The sequence below is a fragment of the Crocuta crocuta genome, unplaced genomic scaffold (genome assembly GCF_008692635.1).
Source record: "Crocuta crocuta isolate KB4526 unplaced genomic scaffold, BGI_CrCroc_1.0 scaffold41, whole genome shotgun sequence".
Lineage (NCBI taxonomy): Eukaryota > Metazoa > Chordata > Mammalia > Carnivora > Hyaenidae > Crocuta > Crocuta crocuta.
In genome coordinates this window covers 16,420,041-16,439,044 of record NW_027529428.1, presented here as the reverse complement: position 1 = coordinate 16,439,044, position 19,004 = coordinate 16,420,041, and the positions used below count along the sequence as shown (strand labels likewise).

The 19,004-nt window shown below is 35.6% G+C and overlaps 1 protein-coding gene across 1 annotated transcript in view; it reads right to left on the bottom strand.

The window, feature by feature from the left end:
- Positions 1–19,004, bottom strand: part of JAK2 (Janus kinase 2) — a 118,625-nt gene that overhangs the window by 44,764 nt on the left and 54,857 nt on the right. Inside the window, exons 4-6 of the mRNA XM_077759456.1 lie at positions 12,814–12,931; positions 7,403–7,548; positions 604–925 (exon numbers count right to left, since the gene is read on the bottom strand). Of these exons, the coding sequence (XP_077615582.1) occupies positions 604–925; positions 7,403–7,548; positions 12,814–12,931 (586 nt within the window). The remainder of the gene's footprint in view (positions 1–603; positions 926–7,402; positions 7,549–12,813; positions 12,932–19,004) is intronic.

Below are 19,004 nucleotides of genomic sequence, written 5' to 3'. Positions count from 1 at the left end.
ATTAAATCAGATTCCCTCCCTCAATAATCTAACCTGAAGACCTACTATATCTTGTTTACCAAGAATCTAATTACGCTACAGTACTCTTCAATCCAATCAACATCGACAGGAACTACTGTCAGAAAACTGAAGTTTAACCACCAAAGAATGAATGTAAAAAAAAAGTCTCTAGTAGCAATCCAAGAACATAGATATGAACAAAGTTAAAACCTGTAGTGCAAGACTTAAAAAAATAACTTAACAGTTATACATCATCATAAAATCAACTTTTCCAATTGAACTTTATGATTGTGCTTATTATCAATAACAGTAAAATTTTAAAAAGGAGCAAAACTATCTTAAAAATCATGTTTAGAATTCAAGCCTTTTTTGAAACTGTAAGAACACTAGTAGTAATATTTGTCATAAAAAATAAAAAGCCATTTAAGAACAACGAGAAAGAATTATAGACATGACCTTGATGGTTTCACAGTATTAAAAACTTCTACTTCTATCAATGAGAAAAGAGAACTGCAAGTTCATGTTTTAAATGAGAAAAATTACTTTGCTCTATAGCCATTCACTTAAATTAACAAAGAATGAGAATGTATCATTAAGGATTACCTGTTCTGTCAGTGTCTCACTTTCTTTATGTTTCCCTCTTGACCACTGAATTCCACCGTTTCCAGTTATTACAATGGTTGCAAAAATCTCCTCACCTGAAGGACCTCTTCCAGGTTCTTTTACTTCAAATTGCTCTGTGTAGAAGGCAGACTGAAGTGTTTCCAGATTTATAAGATACTTAAGTTTCAAGTTTCTGGCAGTGGCTTTGCAATGGCTGAACTGCTCAATAAATCTGCGAAATCTATACCTTATTCGTTTCCTTGTCAAAATATGATAGTCTTGGATCTTGGCTCTAACAGATTTTGGTAAGAATGTCTTGTAGCTAGGGATAAAGAACACACAGAGAAAGACAGAACAAACTGGAACATAAATCTAAAACAAAACTGAAAGAGAAATGACCACCTTTCTCCATGACAGGTAAATGCGGCCAAGTGGGGAAAGGAGACGCGACTGGCGTCTGTGCACTGTAAACCCTGAAGGTTTTGTCTGGAGATGTGAAATACATAAAAATTCTGAGTTACCACAAGTGTTCAGCAGAGGATATGTTAATTCTCTTCCCCTAAGGAAATGAAGACTTAGTCTAGTTAATAACAGAGTCTCTAAAAACTTGTTTTCTCGATTATCTTACAGACCTTTTTTTTTGGCACTATGTTGCAAATATTTCCCATGATGCCATACACCAAAATTTATCTGAATTCTGGAAATGGTTACATTTTGTTGGAAGCTACTATTGTTCATTATGCAAACATACTTCTTTGGCATACATTATTTTCTAAATCATTTTCAATAACTCCTAATAATTTTTGTAATCAAAATGATTCCGCTTAGAAATGACTCTTCAGTAATTCTGTCTCTATATAAAATATCCTAAAGAAGAGAGATAACTTCCCTTCTGCTCAAATATCTGACAAATGAAGAAAATTATATTTCTGAAGGTAGAACTACATTAAATTTCCATACTTTCCCATGTACTAATCCTTCTTCCCATCACCCATTTCCTACCTGGTTGGCTCTTACTCATTCCAAAAGTCTCAGTGTAAGCATCATCCAATCCAAGTAACCTCTCTCAATGACTCTATTAGATGCTCCTCCCTTTGTCTGACAGGATTCTGTGCACCATTCCATAGTATCACTTATCACTCTATCCTATATTTGAGTATTCATAGCTAGTGCTTGAGCTGGCTCATGCTGAGAGATTGTTACAATAGAAAGCTATTGAGCTGATTGCTAAAGGGCCATCATTAAAATTTAAGTTATATAAAGCTACAAATAAATTATATTAAAAATATAGGTAATACTCAAAATGTATCACTTCCAAATTATTTTATATTTAAATTTTTACTTTACATTTTACTACTATCCTTTTGAGGTTGTTTACATCTCTCATACATGAGTGGTAAAGAAGACTGGCTATCGTTCATCTCTTCCCAATTCTACATTCAGGCATGTCAGGTTGATACCCTGAAATTGGCCATAGACAGGATTTATACCACAGATAACAGCAAAGACAACAAACTAATCAGATCTTTGGGTTTTTGAGAACTGGCTGTTACACGCTGACCTGCAAACCCCTGCCTTTTCCCTTCCCTAATGGACCTGAAGTCCCCCAGGGACACTTTTATTGAGTAGCAGAGGTGCTGGAGAGTCACTGACATGGCACACAGGGCAGTATAAATTCATCATCACCGATTTCAAACATGCTTGCAGCATTACCATCAATTTTCAACACTTCTCTGGTTCAACTAATTCTCCAAAGTTCCACAACTAGGTCCACCCTCTGAAATTTCCTCAAACCGCCTACCCTTTTCTGCCTGAACCCTCAGCTGTATTCCTCCTTACTTTCAGCAAATGACTTCATCTCTCTCCTAGGGGTAAAAAGACTTCTTTAAGCAGAGCTCCCTTGGTATCCTGCTAGCAAACTTACAAACATCTACACTCATTCCCTCCTCCTTCGCACCTCCTACAATAAATGAGGTAAAGCCCCTTCTTTGTGTATTTACCTGGAGTCTCTCTCTTCCTCTCTATACATCCACCCTCTTGTTTCTCTTTGACCCACAAAATACTAACATTGGTCCCACCTTAAATATAAAATCTCTTTATCCCACATATCCCTCCAGCAACAACCTATCTGGGCTGTTTTTTAGCGTTTATACAGCCATTTCCATTTACTTTTCAATTCACTCCGGTCTAGATTCTGCTCCATCATTTTACAGAAAATGCTTTTGCTAAACCCAAGAAAAACTACAATGTTGCTAAAACCAAATTCCCATCCTTTATTTGTTATTTGTCAGCAGCATCTAACAGCATCATTTAGGAGCAGCATCTCTTCTTAAACTCTCTCCCCTTAGTTTTCCTGATTTTATTCCTGTCTCTTGGGATACTCTTCAGTCTTCTTTACAGGTTCATTCCCCTTTACCTGGTGACTAAATGTTAAAGTTCCTCAAGACTTAATTATGGGCCCTCTTCTCTTCTTATTTATACTCTCCTCTCTAGATTCTCTGTATCCAAATGACGTAGTGCTGACCTCTAAACTCCATATCCTGATCTTGCAAAAACAAGTCAATCTATACATTTAATTTCAATGCCCCAAAAGCTCCTTAAACAATGTGTCAAACCAAACTCCTGAGTTCTGCTAATGTCTTCTCCTAAAAGATCCTCTTACAGCATTTCCTATCTAAGTAAATAACACCAAGAAGCATCCTTGATGCCACATTCTCCTTCATTCCGCATTATTCCATTCATCACCACATTCTCCTGATTTTACCTACTAAATATATCTCTTAGTTGCCCATTTTCCTCACTACTAACTCATTACTAACTGCATCTCCTGGAGGAAATACTGCAATAGCCTTACTCTCTGCGTGACCAGCATTTCCATTTACTCTTCCCACCGTTTGATTTATTTTCTACACTGGAGTCATGGGGATCTTTTAAAATCACAAATTTAATTATTTCACCCTTACTTAATCCTCTTGCATGTTTCCTGAGAGTTCTCTTGTCAACATAGTTCTAAGCTTCTAGGTTCTAGTCTAGCCCCTGCTAACTCTTCGGGCTCTAGCCATACTGACTCCCTTCACTCTTCTTATGCTCCCTTCTGCTACAAGGCCTTTTCCACGAGTCTCCACACAATCCATCACTCCCCTCCCTGCCCATTAAATTCTACTCTTTTTTCAGGTTTTAAAAGTCACACTCTGTTCCTTTTCATAATAATTAATTATATATAAATGAGCAAATATATAAAAGTTAATAAAAGTCTGGACAGCACAGAGGAGAGCTTCAGGAAGTACAGAATAAACACTGAAAAGACTTAAAAATATAATTATTAAAATACAAATGATTCTCACTTTATCTACTTTTGTCAAAACAGTTACCAAGAGCCTTACTAAATTTGGAATGCAATTTACATAAACATTTTACAAAAATGCAAAATACATAGCTATCAATGACTAGTTTTTAATAAGGCTTTTGAAAACACATTTGGATATAAAAAGAGGAGTTTAAAGTACCAACGTACAATAAGGCTTTCTACTTTGAGGCCTAGCATAAAGGACCGGCCATACATCCTGAGGGAAGACCATGGGAATGTGTGATTCTCTCAAACATGGAGAATCCACTTCAGCGTCATACTGTCAGAACTAGGTTTGTTAGAAACACTAAAATTTTTTCAAGAGACTTAAAGCTATTAACTCTTGAAGCATAACAACATTTTTCCTCATGCTTTTATTATATAAAGTTTTTAAAGAATTCTAAAATTGAGGTTCCTAAAGGCTCTGAAATTGAGCCTTGGCTTAGAAACGATATTATTTTTTGTATTATAAAATAAAATCTGCAGCTTATTATTATAGTTGGAGTAGGATTAGAAACTTTATTATTCACTTAGTTTTTTAGAAAAGGGAGTCCAGTGAGATGAACTGAGTAGCTGAGTTGGTATGTAAGTGGCCTTGATCCTGGCCTAATATTTATAAACTCAGCAGTTTCCTTTAAACTCACTGCATTCTTGAGTTCTCTTCTTCCCACCCTTTAGAAACTTAGGATTTTAAAGAGCAGATAAAGAATGAAAACACAAAAATCTTATGCATTTCCTTCACTTTCTACACTCTAAATACCTAAGCCATCACATCCAATTAGGAGTTGGCATACAAAACAATACCTAATACACACACATGCACAAAGAACTGCACAAACACACACATACAAGTGCATATGTACACCCAGAAGCAGATGCTCACAGACAGGGACACACCTAACACACAGGTACAGACACAAAGAGATGCATCTTACATGTATTTTTTAAGTCTGGGAGGGAATATGTATTTTATTAACTAATCAGAGATCCATATCCTACTGGAAATTTCTGGGAACAAAACAGTTTATTTCATTCTGCCAGCAACTTATCATTTATCTGTTCTCCTACCAATCTTGAATATTTTAACACTGAGTAGAATTTCTTAATTGTTTCTCAGAAATAAGCAGTAAATGAGAATTCAGAAAATATCAGTTGAGTTAAATTATATTAAAAATGCAAGCAATGCAAGAATGACTTGCTTCAAGATAGGCAGATATTATTTATCTAACATTAACATGTCATGGTATGAGACAAAAGAAAAATAAATTAGACTACTTCAGAATTTAAACTTTTGTATTGGAAATGATACTTTCAAGAAAGTGAAAAAATGACCCAAAGAATAGGGAATATATCTGCAAATCATACATATATTAACTTTCATTTGAAGACCTATATCCAGAATATGTGAAGAACTCTTACAACTCAGTAATTTAAAAAAATATTGAGTTGTACATTTTACTTATTTTTAAATATTTATCTTGAGACAGAGAGAAAGAACACAAAGGAGAGGGCACAGAGAGAAGCCCAAGCAGGTCCCACGTTCACAGCACAGTCAGACGTGAGGCTCAATCTCACAAATCATGACATCATGACCTGAGCCAAAAGCAAGAGTCGGATGCTTAACTGACTGAGCCATCCAGATGCCCCTTGAATTGTACATTTTAAATAGGGGAACTTTATGGTTAAGGTCTAACAGTCATCTGAAAACAAAACAAGAATACTTAAAACCAAAGAGGAAACATTAATTAATACCCTGCAAATTGTGTACGTAACTGTTTTTAAGTTACTTAGTAAAGGAGCAACTAAAACTAGTTATTGAGAGAAGGATTCAAGAAATAAAGGGAGTTTTAACCAGATTCATAACACCTTCAAACTTTTAATCCTAAGTGTGTGATATGTAAAAACATGTATTTAGTCTTCAAACTAAAGAAAAACTCAAAAAAAACTGTTATAATAATATGTACCTCTAAAAAAAAAAGTAGTTCTACAGCCATTAACGCTGGGCTGGGCTATAGGAGTAGTACTTCAAAACACCCTGTTATGCATGACTGTCAAAATTCAAAACGCAGATGAGTAATGTGGAGAATGTGGAGTGTGGATCACGCATACAAGAGTCTGCTGGATCAGTTATAAAAGGAGTAAGATCTAAGGATCTAATGCAAAACACGGTGACTCTAAATGATAACACTATTGGGGCGCCTGGGTGGCTTAGTCGGTTGGGCGTCCGACTTTCGCTTAGGTCATGATCTCGCTGTAGTGGGTTCGAGCCCCGCGTCGGGCTCTGTGCTGACTGCCAGCTCAGAGCCTGGAGCCTATTTCAGAGTCTGTATCTCCCTCTCTCTCTGACCCTCCCCTGCTCACGTTGTCTCTCTCTCTCTCCTAGAAATAAATAAAATAAAAATATTTTAAAAAAATAAAACAAATGATAACACTATTGTAGAACTAAAATTGGCTAAGAGAGCTTAAACATTCTCACACCAAAAAAATGGAAATAAAAAAGGTAATTATGTGAGGTGATAGACATGTTAATAAACTACAAGGGGGGGATCCTTTCACAATATATACTTACATCAAACCATGATTATGTACATACACTTTCAATCATCTCACAATTTTATAAGTTAATGATTCCTCAATAAGGGTAACATTTTTAAGAGAATCCCCTGGAAAACTGGTGAGGATTGATATTTGTTGGCTTCACTTCAGATTTACGGAATCTAAATTCTTGGGTAGCACTCAAGAATCTTCAAGCACCTTAGGTGATACTAAGTCAAGTAAAATATGGGCCAATATTTGAGAAATACTGCTTCAGAACTATGTACACACACAATCTGAGAATCTGCTATCAGAAATTATGCCTCCAGGTGTTCTTTTCATCCCTCTGACTTTACCTAGCCTTTTCAGAATAAATATATCAGATAATGAATCAAACCCCTGTGATATTTTGCGTAGTACTCCAACTCTCTATATTTTTTTAAAATTAAGATAAATCAGTACTAGGGATGTAATGTACAATATGATAACTACAGTTAACACTTCTGTCTGGTATACAGGAAAGCTTTTAATAGAGTAGATTCTAAGAATTCTCATCTTAAGGAAAAAAATTTCTTTTTCTTTCTCTATTTTTGGTACCTATGCAAGATGATGGATATTAACTAAACTTATTGTGGTAATTACTTCACAAATATATGTACATCAAATCATGATGCTCTACACCTTAAATTTATACAGTGCTATATGTCAATTATGTCTCAATAAAACTGGAAGAAAAACCAGAAAAAAAAATTTCTTTTATCTCACAAAGTATGCATTGTTCATAAGGACGAAAATTTACCCATAGGACTTTTACTTGTGATAAGATCAAAAAGTATCAACACAGAGAAAATACAATTAACTACAGAAAAACTCCCAGCTGTTCATATTTATGTATATGGCTTTGCATAAGGAAACTACCTGATAGAGCTATAGATGTCCAGGGGGGTCTGATCCTTCTCTTTGGCTAGTCTCATCATATCTAACACTGCCATTCCGAGACATTCTTCCTGTGTTTCATGAGTCACAGGTATTTTTATCCATCCATGTAAAAAATCATGCCGCCACTACAGGAAAAAAATTTAGAAGGAAATATATCTTAAATTTCAGTATCAAAATTTAATCAACTATCATATTTTAACCTATAATTTCTAGAACGTACGCATTTAAAAAGAATGTCAATTCCTTCCTTGATGTTCAATTATTTTGCCATAAAATTTTAGTAGAAGTTTTTGTCAATGGAAACAGATTTAAACTGGGTTCCCCATTATACAGTATATATGATGTCAATCTATTTCACTGCTTATATCTTCTCAAATTATATCTTCTACATAAAAATTACCCAAATTAAAATAGATAGTAATTAATTAAATATGTCCTGAGCTCCAAATATGTTCAAAGCATTATGGTAAGTAGGACTGTGTGAGATACAGATAGAAGTCTCCCTCAAGAAGAATAAAATCTAGCAAGGAAGCTAACATGTAAGCAAAGTATTATAATGCCAGTAACCTATACTAAGTACCACACAACAGATGCTTCAGGGACTTGAAAAGAAGTTGAAATTACTTCCAGTTGAGATAATCAGGGAAGGTTTCATGGAAAATTCAAAACTTCATGTAGTCTTAAAAGATGAAACTTCTGATATACAAAACAGGGTGATAAAACAGAAGGAATGATACAAAAATCAAAGCACAAGGCATATTCAAGGGTCAAATGAGTTTGGGCAGACAACTTATGTAAGGGAATAGTGTGGACTAAACCTTGAAAAAGTAAGTTGGGGTCAAATTGTAAGTACCCTTGATGACTTGATCCTAAAAAGTAAAAAACCACTTTCTTAAAGCATCAGTTTCTCACAGCACCTTTTCTTAAAGCATCATTCCTCTTCCACTGGTAGACGTAGCAATTATAAAAAAGTGCTTTAAGGAAATAAAGTGTATTCAAGGAGACTCTGTAAGAGGCTGCTATAATGGTACAGATATGAGATAATAAGGATCTAATATAGGGAACAGAAGACACTAAAAGTCTGAAAAAAATGAAGAAAAAGAAATTTCAAGATTTTGGTCTATATGATTTAGGAATATGAAAATCAGACTGAACACGTAATGGGAGAAAAGAAAGGTAAAACAGAAAAAGTACCAATATTCTATAAACTGGTAACAATTTTCTTGATACAAAAGGTAAGAACTGCAATATCAGCTGAAATACCAATATTTTTTTTGGGTTTTTTTTTTTTTTTGAGTTTCCTTGGTTATTGGAAAAGATTTTTTCCCCCCAAGGTTAATATTTTTTATTTATTTTTTTTTACAAATAGTTTATTGTCAAATTTGTTTCCACATAACACCCAGTGCTCATCCCCACAAGTGTCCTCCTCCATGCCCATCCCCCCTCCCCCCCACATCCATCAGTCCTCAGTTTTTGTCAGCATTCAAGAGTCTCTCATGGTTTACCTCTCTCCCTTTCCCCCACCGTTTCCGCCCTTCTTCTCCCCCTTGTTCCTCCGTCAAGTTCCTCCTAATCCTCCTATACGTGAAGACATATGATATTTGTCCTTCTCTGCCTGACTTATTTCGCTCAGCATAACACCCTTAAGGTCCATCCATGTTGCTACACATGGCCAGATTTCATTCTGAAATACCAATATTTAATCATGGTTTTAAAGAAATGATGTGGAGGGAACATACATTTTCTTGCTGAATATATATGAAGTCATTAAAGGTTGTTCACATGGCAGTCATTTATTTATTTACTGAGGGGCTATATTTGATAATATCAAGACAATCCTCAGAAGAAAATGAATTTAAAAGGAACATCTAATTTTTGGTTTTAATTGGCTTACCTTTCCCAAATCTATCTTTCTTTTTTTTAATATATTTTTTTAATGTTTATTTTTGAGAGACAGAGAGACAGAGCACAAGCGGGGGAAGAGCAAAGAGAGTGAGGGAGACACAGAATCCGAAGCAGGCTCTAGGCTCTGAGCTGTCAGCACAGAGCCCGACATGGGGCTTGAATCCACAAACTGTGAGATCATGACCTGAGCCGAGGTCGGATGCTTAACCGACTGAGCCACCCAGGCGCTCCAGCAAATGTATCTTTCTATAGTAATGTCTTATGTACTTTATACTTTAGTGGCCAAAATTTTTTTAGTTATTTAAAAATGTCAACACAATCTTATACTCTGATGATGTCACCACTCAAATCTGCTTTATTTAGTCTATAATATGCATACAGTCTAACCAGATATCAATATGATCTGGATAAGTTAATTACTACCTTATGTATTTTCTGGGCACAAATTTAGAGAAATAGAAACATTAAGAATTAGAAAATTGCATGTGGTATTTATCACCTAGATACAATTTAGGATTCTACTGTAAAATTATTTTGCTGTGCTAGATAAGAGAATCCTTCCTAGGAAGATAAAATTAGAAATCATTGATAATTTTTCTAGATCGTAAGTATGAGATATCACAGTATGGATATTAGGGTAAAGCAGTTTACTGTCTTATTAATCATCAAAATAAAACCAGTTCCGCAGAACAGGTAATATAAAAGAATAGATAAAAGAAACATAAACTCATAACCTCATAGTATCTATTCTCAAAAGCTTCTCTCTCTTTTCCTAATGGCTATTGAAACAAAGGAAGCTATATAAAAGTTGGGAGGTGGTCAAATCATTTTTGACAAAAGCACCAAGATCATTCAATGGTGAAACAGTTTTTTCAACAAACAGTGCTAGAAAAATTGGATATCCACATGCAAAAGAATGAAATTGAGACTTTACCTTACACCATCAATAAAAGTTAACTCAAAATGAATCAAAGATCTAAACATAAGCACATAAGAGCTAAAACAATAAAACACAAGAAAATATAGGGGGAAAGCTTCATGATATTGATTTGGCAATGATTTCTTGGACATGACATCAAAAGCACAGGTAAATTAAAGAAAAAAATCAGATTACATCAAAATTAAAAACTTTTGGGCATCACAGGACATATCAAGAGATGTGAAAAGCAAAAGAGACAATGGGAGAAAAGATCTGCACATCATATGGTTGAGAGGGGGTTAATATCCAGAATATATAAAGAACACTTACAGCTTAACAACAACTTGATTAAAAAATGGGCAAAGGATGCACATAGAAAGTTCCTCAAAGAAGATGTACAAATGTCCAAAAAGCATAAGAAAAATGCTCAACATCACTAATCATTCACATCCATCAGAATGGCTATTATCAAAAAACCAGAAAGTAGGTACTAGTGAGGCTGTGGAGAATCGGAATCCCTGTGCACTGCTGGTGGAGAGTGAAACGGTGCAGCTGCCATAGAAACCAGTGTAGCAGTTCCTCAAAAAAATTATAAATAGAATTACCATATAATCTAATTAATTCCACTTCTGGATATATACCCAAAGGAATTGAAAGCAGGATCTCAAAGAGATATCTGTACACCTACGTTCACAGCAATGTTACTCACAGGAGCCAAAGGGTGGAAGCAACCGAAATATTCACTGACAGATAAATGGATAAACAAAATGTGGTTTATAAAGTATCAGTCACCCTTAAAAAGGAAGGAAATTCTGACACATGCTACGACATGGATGACCTTGAAGACATTATGCTAAGACACATCAGGCAGCCATAAGAGAGGAGGTGCTGTATGAAACCACTTACCTGAGGCACCCAGAACAGGCAACTCACAGACACAGAAAGCAAAAGGTAGCTCCGAGGGGCCAAAACAGCCTGGGCCCCACGAGCCCCCTGGTTTCACAGGGTGAAGCTTCAGTCTAGGAAGATGAACTGTTCTCAAGATGAATGTGGTGATGGCTGCACAATGATGTGAAAGTAGTCTAAGGCCACTAATCTGTCCATGTAAAAATGGTTAAAATGGTAACTTTTATTAAGTATATTTTGCCAGAATTTGGAAAAAGGTGCTTGTTCTCATAACCCAAAAGAGAAATAAATATCTTTCAATTTGTTGCTCACAAACTGAATCAGGCTTCTTAGATATCTTAGAAATGTGAGCTATGAGCAAATGCATCCCAATGTTCATAGCAGTGCTATTGGTAACAGCCAAATTAAGGAGAAAGCTCAAATGTCCACTAACTGATGAATGGACAAAGAAGATGTGATATATATACACACATACATACACACATAATGGAATATTACTTGGCGATAAAAAAGAATGAAATCTTGTCATTTGTAATAACATGGATGGAACCAGAGTGTATTATGCTAAGTGAAAAAAGTCAGAGACATATATACAATTTCACTCATGTGGAATTTAAGAAATAAAACAGATGAACTTAAGTGAAAGGAAGGAAAAATAAGATAAAAGAAGAGGAAGGCAAACTATAAGAGACTCTTAAATACAGAGAACAAGCTAAGGGTTGCTGTAGGGGAAGTGTGGGGGGGATGGGCTAAATTGGGGATGGGCATAAAGGAGGGAACTTGCTGGGATGAGCACTGGGTGTTATGTGTAAGTGATGAATCACTGGGTTCTACTCCTGAATCTAATACTACACTATATTTAACTAACTTGAATTTACAAAGAAAAGAAAGCCATGAGGATCTGTGCAACTATTTTCTATGATATTTGCAAATCTGTTTCAGAACTCCTTAATCTGACATCTTGGAAATAACAAGATTATCTTTCCACAAAAGCACTCATATATTTTTTCTTTAGTTTCTAATCATCAATCTTGTGGCACATAAAAACAGAAATAATTTAATGACAGAACATTTCAATTATTGTTTAAGGTAACAATAAGAAAGCATTATAAAATGTTCAAAAACGTTACAAAAATTAACAGTATTAAAGAACAAATAACTAAAAGAGAACTCTCAGATCAAGCATCAACATCTAGCCATCTTCTAAACCGACTACTGTTAACTCACTTTTATATAGTTTCTTGCTTTTCTTTACATTTTATTACCCACTATTTAAGTCTGAAATTGTTCAGGAATAAAAAAAAAATTCTTTTCTCTAAATAAATCTTACTGTGTTATATTCCAGGTAGTTATATCTACATGAATCATGTCATATAATTCAATCTGAATTTTGTGAAATCCCTAAAATGTCTTAAAGCAATAAGTAAATAAATAAATTCAAAAGGGCTAATTAAGAGAACCTTTATTATTTATTTATTATTTATAAATTCTGTGATTAAAAACTAGTGATAAAAAGACTGAATTCTGTTACCTCTCTGTGCCTGCTAGGCAAGACAGAACATCAATGTTCCCATACATGAAGAGTTCCCTGATGAACTACAGAACACAGCCAAGATTCCTACCATTTAACATATATACAACTAAGATAATATAATTATACCTGAGCAAAAAGGTAAGACATGACAAAGTCGTCAAGAAGAGGAGCTTCAGCACCTCGAGACACTCCATGCCGATAGGTTCTGTTGCTGCCATTACAATACCAGTAAGGAAAGTAAAATCTATAAGACAAAACATTCAGTCAGTCTCCAAATAATTCAAATATATACATACTATGTACATATAACTACTTCCAACATACTGAAAGGTATTATCCCATAATCAGAAAATATAGCTAACAGTGCTAAATACGACGTGGGGACAAAAGAAAATCTGGGTAAGACCATGATAAGAATATACGCAGAAAATACAAGAAACATAAGTGTAAAATCAATATGCTGCCTGTTTTTTTTAAAAGTTTGTTTGTTTGGAGAGAAGAGAGTATGTGCGTGTGTTGTTGGGAGAGAAGCAAAGAGAAAGAGAGAGAGTATCGCAAAGCAAGGTCCCACAAACTGGTGAGAACATGACCTGAGCCAAAATCAAGAGTTGGACACTTAACCGAGCGAGCCACCCAGGTGCCCCTATGCCGCCTGCTTCTACGCACAGAATGCAGAAGCAATAGAAAACAGAAAAACATAGAAATAAAATATTAACCAAAAAAATTTTAATATTAATCCAGTGGTATCAGTAGAAGAATCTGAAAATACTAACTGGTGTGAAAACAAATAATGGCTTCTTCTCTTAGGAAATGGAGGTTATCACAATAGAATACCACTTCACACCAGTCAGAATGGCTAGTATCAAAAAGACGAAATAACAAGTGCTGGGGAAGACGTGGAGAAAAGAGCCCCTCCAGGCACTGTTGGGAGGATTGTAAATTGGCAGAGCCCACCGACAAACAGTATGCAGGTTCTCAAAATACTAAAAGCAGAAATACAATACAACCTAGCAATTCCACTACTGGGTATTTATCTGAAGAAAATGAAAACAGGAATTTGAAATGATACAGGCACTCCTATGCTTACTGCAGCGTAATTTACAACCGCCAAGATAATGGAAGCAGCTCAAGTGTCCATCAACAGGTGAACAAATAAAGTGTGGTATATATACATTATGGAGTATTACTCAGCAATAAAAAAGAATGAAATGCTGCCATTCACAACAACATAGATAGACCAAAAAGGTATTATGCTAACTGAAAGAAGTCGTACAAAGACTAATACCATATTTCACTTCTATGTGCAATCTACAAAGCAAAACAAATGAACTAAAATATAAAAAAGAAAGACACTAATAGAGAAAAAAACTGGTGGTTGTTGGGGCAAGTGGATTATAGGTGACACAGGTGAAGAGGATTAAGAGTTTCAAACTTCCAGTTCTAAAATAAAGAAGCCATGGGAATGAAAAGTACAGCTTATGGAATATAGTCACTAATACTGTAATAACTATGGTGACAGATGACGAGGCTTGCCATGGTAAGCTTTACGTAATGCCCAGAATTGTCAAATCACTATATTGTATACCTGAAACTGAGTATGTCAACAAGACTTCAGTACAATTGAATAAATGAACGAAACCAGTTAAAAAATTGTCCTTCAAAGAAACAAAAAATATTCTATGTTGCTTTATTTACACCTTCACTGAGATAATAATTCATATACCTTAAAGTTCACCCATTTAAATAAGGTATAATTCATATACCTTAAAGTTCACCCATAAAAAAATTCAAAATGTTTTTAGTATATCTGAAACACTGTACAAACATTCCACAATCTAATTTAAAATTTTTTTAAATGTTTGTTTATTTTTGAGAGACAGAGACAGGGTGTGTGCAAGGGAGGGGCGGAGAAAGAGGAAGACACAGAATCCAAAGCAGGCTCCAGGCTCCAAGCTGTCAGCACAGAGTCTGACGCGGGGCTCAAACTCTTGAATCATGACACAAGATTATGACCTGAGCCAAAGTCAGATGGTTAACCAACTGAACCACCCAGGCACCCCCCACAGTCTAATTTTAGAACATTTTCATCCCCCATAAAAGAAACTCCTTACCTACCAGCAGTCATCCCCAAATCACCCCAACTACTCCCCACCCCAAAGTTACCACTAGTCTATAACTTTGCCTGTTCTGAACGTTTTATATAAATGGAATCATATAATATGTGGCCTTTCCTACAACCTTTCACTAAGCATAGTATTTTCAAGGACTATCTACATTATAGCAAATATTAGTACTTCATTCCCTTTTATTGTCCAGTTAATATTTGACTATATGGATAAACCACATTTTGCTTCTTCATTCATCAGTTGATGAACATTTGGGTTGTTTCCATCTTTTTGTTAATAAGGCTGCTATGAACAGAACATACAAGGGTATGTGTGTTTTCTATGTTCATCTTTTTGAGAAACAAACTGTTTTAAAAAGTGGCTGCACTAGTTTACATCTCCAACAGCAACATATGAACATCCCAATGGTTCAGATCCTTGACAACATGTGGAGAGTTTAGCTAAGTTAGTCTTTGGTATTGCTGACTTGGCATCCATTTTGCTTAGCCAAGAGTCCTACAATGACCTTAAACTGACACTAGTCCCTTCATGCTAGTGCATGCCCTAGACAACAGTCCACTGAAGTAGAAGCAAATGTTAAGTTTTTGATACAACTTCCCCAACACCCTTGTGATCAATAATCTTCCGTTTTCCAGCACCTAACCCTTATAACCCCCTTCGTTAAGATACCATGTAGCTTACCAAAGACTAGCTCTTTTGGCTTGAATTGACCAAACTGAGCGAAGGAACCCCAAAGCACTCTATCCACAGACCCTAGGAAAGCCATGTGCCCTGGGTCCTATGTCTCTCTCTGTACCCTGCCTTAATCTCCCCATGTGGCCCCTCAAGGCATGTTGGATATTTTCTCCAGAAGCTTTGAATAATAAACTTTTCTACTTCAATTTCTCTTTTGCTGTTATTGAAGCATGGCTCACCATTAAGCACCCAGTGGCCTATTTAATAAGTAATAATTTGGCAAATTCACAACAACTTGTTATTGTCCACCTTTTAGATTTTTGTCATCCTAATGGGTAAATTGGTATCCTGTTGTGTTTCTGATTGACATTTCTCTAAAGAATAATGATGTTGAGCATCTTTTCATGTGCTTACTGGCTATTTGTTTTATTTAGAAAAATATCTATTCAAATCCTTTGTCCATATTTTCACTGAGATATGTGTCACTGTACTATTGAAGTGTTAAGAATTCTTTATGTATTCCAGGGGTGGCTGGATGGCTCAGTCAGTTAAGCATCTGACTTTTGATTTCTGTTCAGGTTATGATCTCACAGTTCATGGGTTAGAGCCCCAAGTCAGGCTCCACGCTCTTCGTGTGGAGCCTGCTTAGGATTCTCTCTTTCCCTCTCTCTCTCAAAATAAATAAATAAACATTAAGGAAAAAAAAAGAATTCTTTATGTATTCCAGATATATGACCTTTATCAGATATATGAGTTACAAACATTTTCTTTCATTTTTGTAGGCTGTCTTTTCAAATTTTTTTTTTTTTTAAGTTTATTTATTTATTTTTGAGAGAGAGAATCCCAAGCAGGTTCTGTGCTGTCAGAACAGAAACCAACACAGGGCTCGATCTCAGAAACTATGAGATCATGACCTGAGCTAATCAAGAAAAGGATGCTCAACCAACTGAACCAACCAGGCACCCCTGTCTTGTCATTCTTGACAGCATCCTTTGATGCTCAAACATTTATTTTGATGAATCCCAATTAACGTATTTTTCTTTTGTCACTTGAGCTTTTGGTACCAGACTGAAGAAACCTCTGCATACTTTAAGTACACAAAGATTTACTCCTATATTATCTTCTAAGAGTTTTACAGTTGTGGCTCTTAGACTTAGGTCTATGATTCATTTTAAGTTAATTTGGGGGGAGGGGGTGGCACCTGGGTGGTTCCGTTGGTTGAGCATCTGACTCTTGATTTCAGCTCAGATCATGGTCTCACCGTTCATGAAATCAAGCCCTACAGTGGACTCTGCTGACAGTGCGGAGCCTGCTTGGGATTCTCTTTCCCTCCCTCCTTCTCTCTCTCAATATAAATAAACATTTAAAACAAGGCATTTTGGAGCACCTGGGTAGCTCAGTCGATTAAGCATCTGACTTCAGCTCAGGTCATGAACTCACAGTTTGTGGGTTCAAGCCCTGCATCCGGTTGTGTGCTGACAGCTCAAGAGCCTTGAGCCTGCTTCAGATTCTGTGTCTCCCTCTCTCTCTGTCCCTCCCCTGCTTATGCTCTCTCAAACATAAATAAATGTTAAAAAAAAAAAAAAAAAGAATAGGAGAAATTCATGAATTTGGTAAGGGAAGCAATTTTCAATTCCTAAGAAGAGGTCAGCAAACTCTGGTTCACAGCCCCATTCTGGTCCAAGTGAGTTTTTATAAAGTTTTACTGGAACACAGTCATGCCCATTCATTTACTTATTATTTATGGCTGCTTTCACACTAATAACAGAGCTGAACAGTTAAAACAGAGATAATATAGGCTTCAAAGCCTAAAATATTTACTACTGGCCTTTTCAGAAAAAGATTGTAGACCTCTGCTCTAGAGACATTTTCAAATCAAAAGATACACTTACTAACTGTATAAAGTACAGTCATTACAGAAAGTAATAAAAAAATACTCTCAATAAGATATTGATATTTTGTCAATCATACACAGCATGTTAACATGATTCTTTTAAATAATTCAACTTTGGGGCACCTGTGTGGCTCAGTTCGTTGAGCATCTGACTTCGGCTCAGGTCATGATCTCAAAGTTCATGAGTTTGAGCCCCTTATCGCGCTTGATCCTGTGAGCACAGAGCCCATTTCAGATCCTCTATCTCCCTATCTCTCTACCTCTCCCCTACTCATGCTCTCTCAAAAATAAAAAATATTTTTTAAATAAATAAAAAAATAATAATACAACTTTGTAAGGTCTTAAAACTTGCATAAACATCTTACTGTGGGTAGATTTAATCCTAGGTACTTTGCATTTTTTGCTGCTATTAGTTGTTATTTTAAATGACCTCTTTTCTGTTTGTGGTATATAGAAGTAGTTTATTTTTTAATATTTATTTAGTTATTTTGAATGAGAAAGAGTGAGTGCAAGTGGGGAAGAGGGGCACAAGGAGGTGGGGGAGGTGGGAGAATCTTAAGCAGGCTCCACGTCCAGTGTAGAGCCTGATGTGGGCCTGGATCCCATTAAAAATCAAGAGTTAGGAAACCAAAAAAAAGAAAAAAAATCAAGAGTGAGACATTTTGCCGATTGAGCCACCCAACTAAGCCACCCAGGTGCTCCAGAAATAGTTGATTTTTTAACATACTGATCATATAGATCTAGCATTCTGCTGAATGCCTATTATCGATGTCTATAAAATTGTTTATATTTTCTATGTTAACAATCATAACATCTCCAAATAATGACTCTTTGCCTCTTTGTTCTCATTTATTAAACATTTTAGCTATTTTTCTTGTCTTAGTGTGTTTGTTAAAAATTCCACTAAAATTCTAAATAGAAGCAATGGTGGTGGCTATTTTTGTTTTTTGTCTTGTGATTTTACAGAGACTGCTTCTAACCTCTTACCATTTGAGAATATTATTTGCTTCCTGCTTTTGGTATATACTCCTTACCCTTTACCATGTAAGGATGTCTCTCTTGAATTTTAGTTTTTCAAGGCTTCCTGTTCTTTCCTTTTTAAAATCATGAATGAGTCCATGTGCTTTTTAATTATGCAACACCAACTCTGCATGGAATGAATCTATTTCATAAGAGCCAGAGATCAAACATACTTCTTTGCTTTATCATTTTGAGTTGAAAATTATGAAATAGATTAACTAATAATTGTAGCTGCAAATAAACACTGGCAGAATCACACTGTTCCTTCACTTCAACTCTGAAAATACTATATATTTTTTAAAGATTATTTGTTTATTTTTGAAAGAGCACATAGGTACAGCAGAGAGGGAGGGAGACAGAATACGAAGCAGGCTTCAGGCTCTGAGCTGTCAGCACCGAGTTGGATGCAGGGCTCAAACTCATAAACTGTGAGATCATGACCTAAGCTGAAGTTGAATGCTTAACTGAATGAGCCACTCAGGTGCCCCACTAAAAAAATTATTAAAAAGAGAGAGGAGATTACATTTTATAGCACACAATATCGAACTTCCTGGGAAACTAACAGTATTCCAAACATTCAGGATTTTGTTAGTAAAGATTCT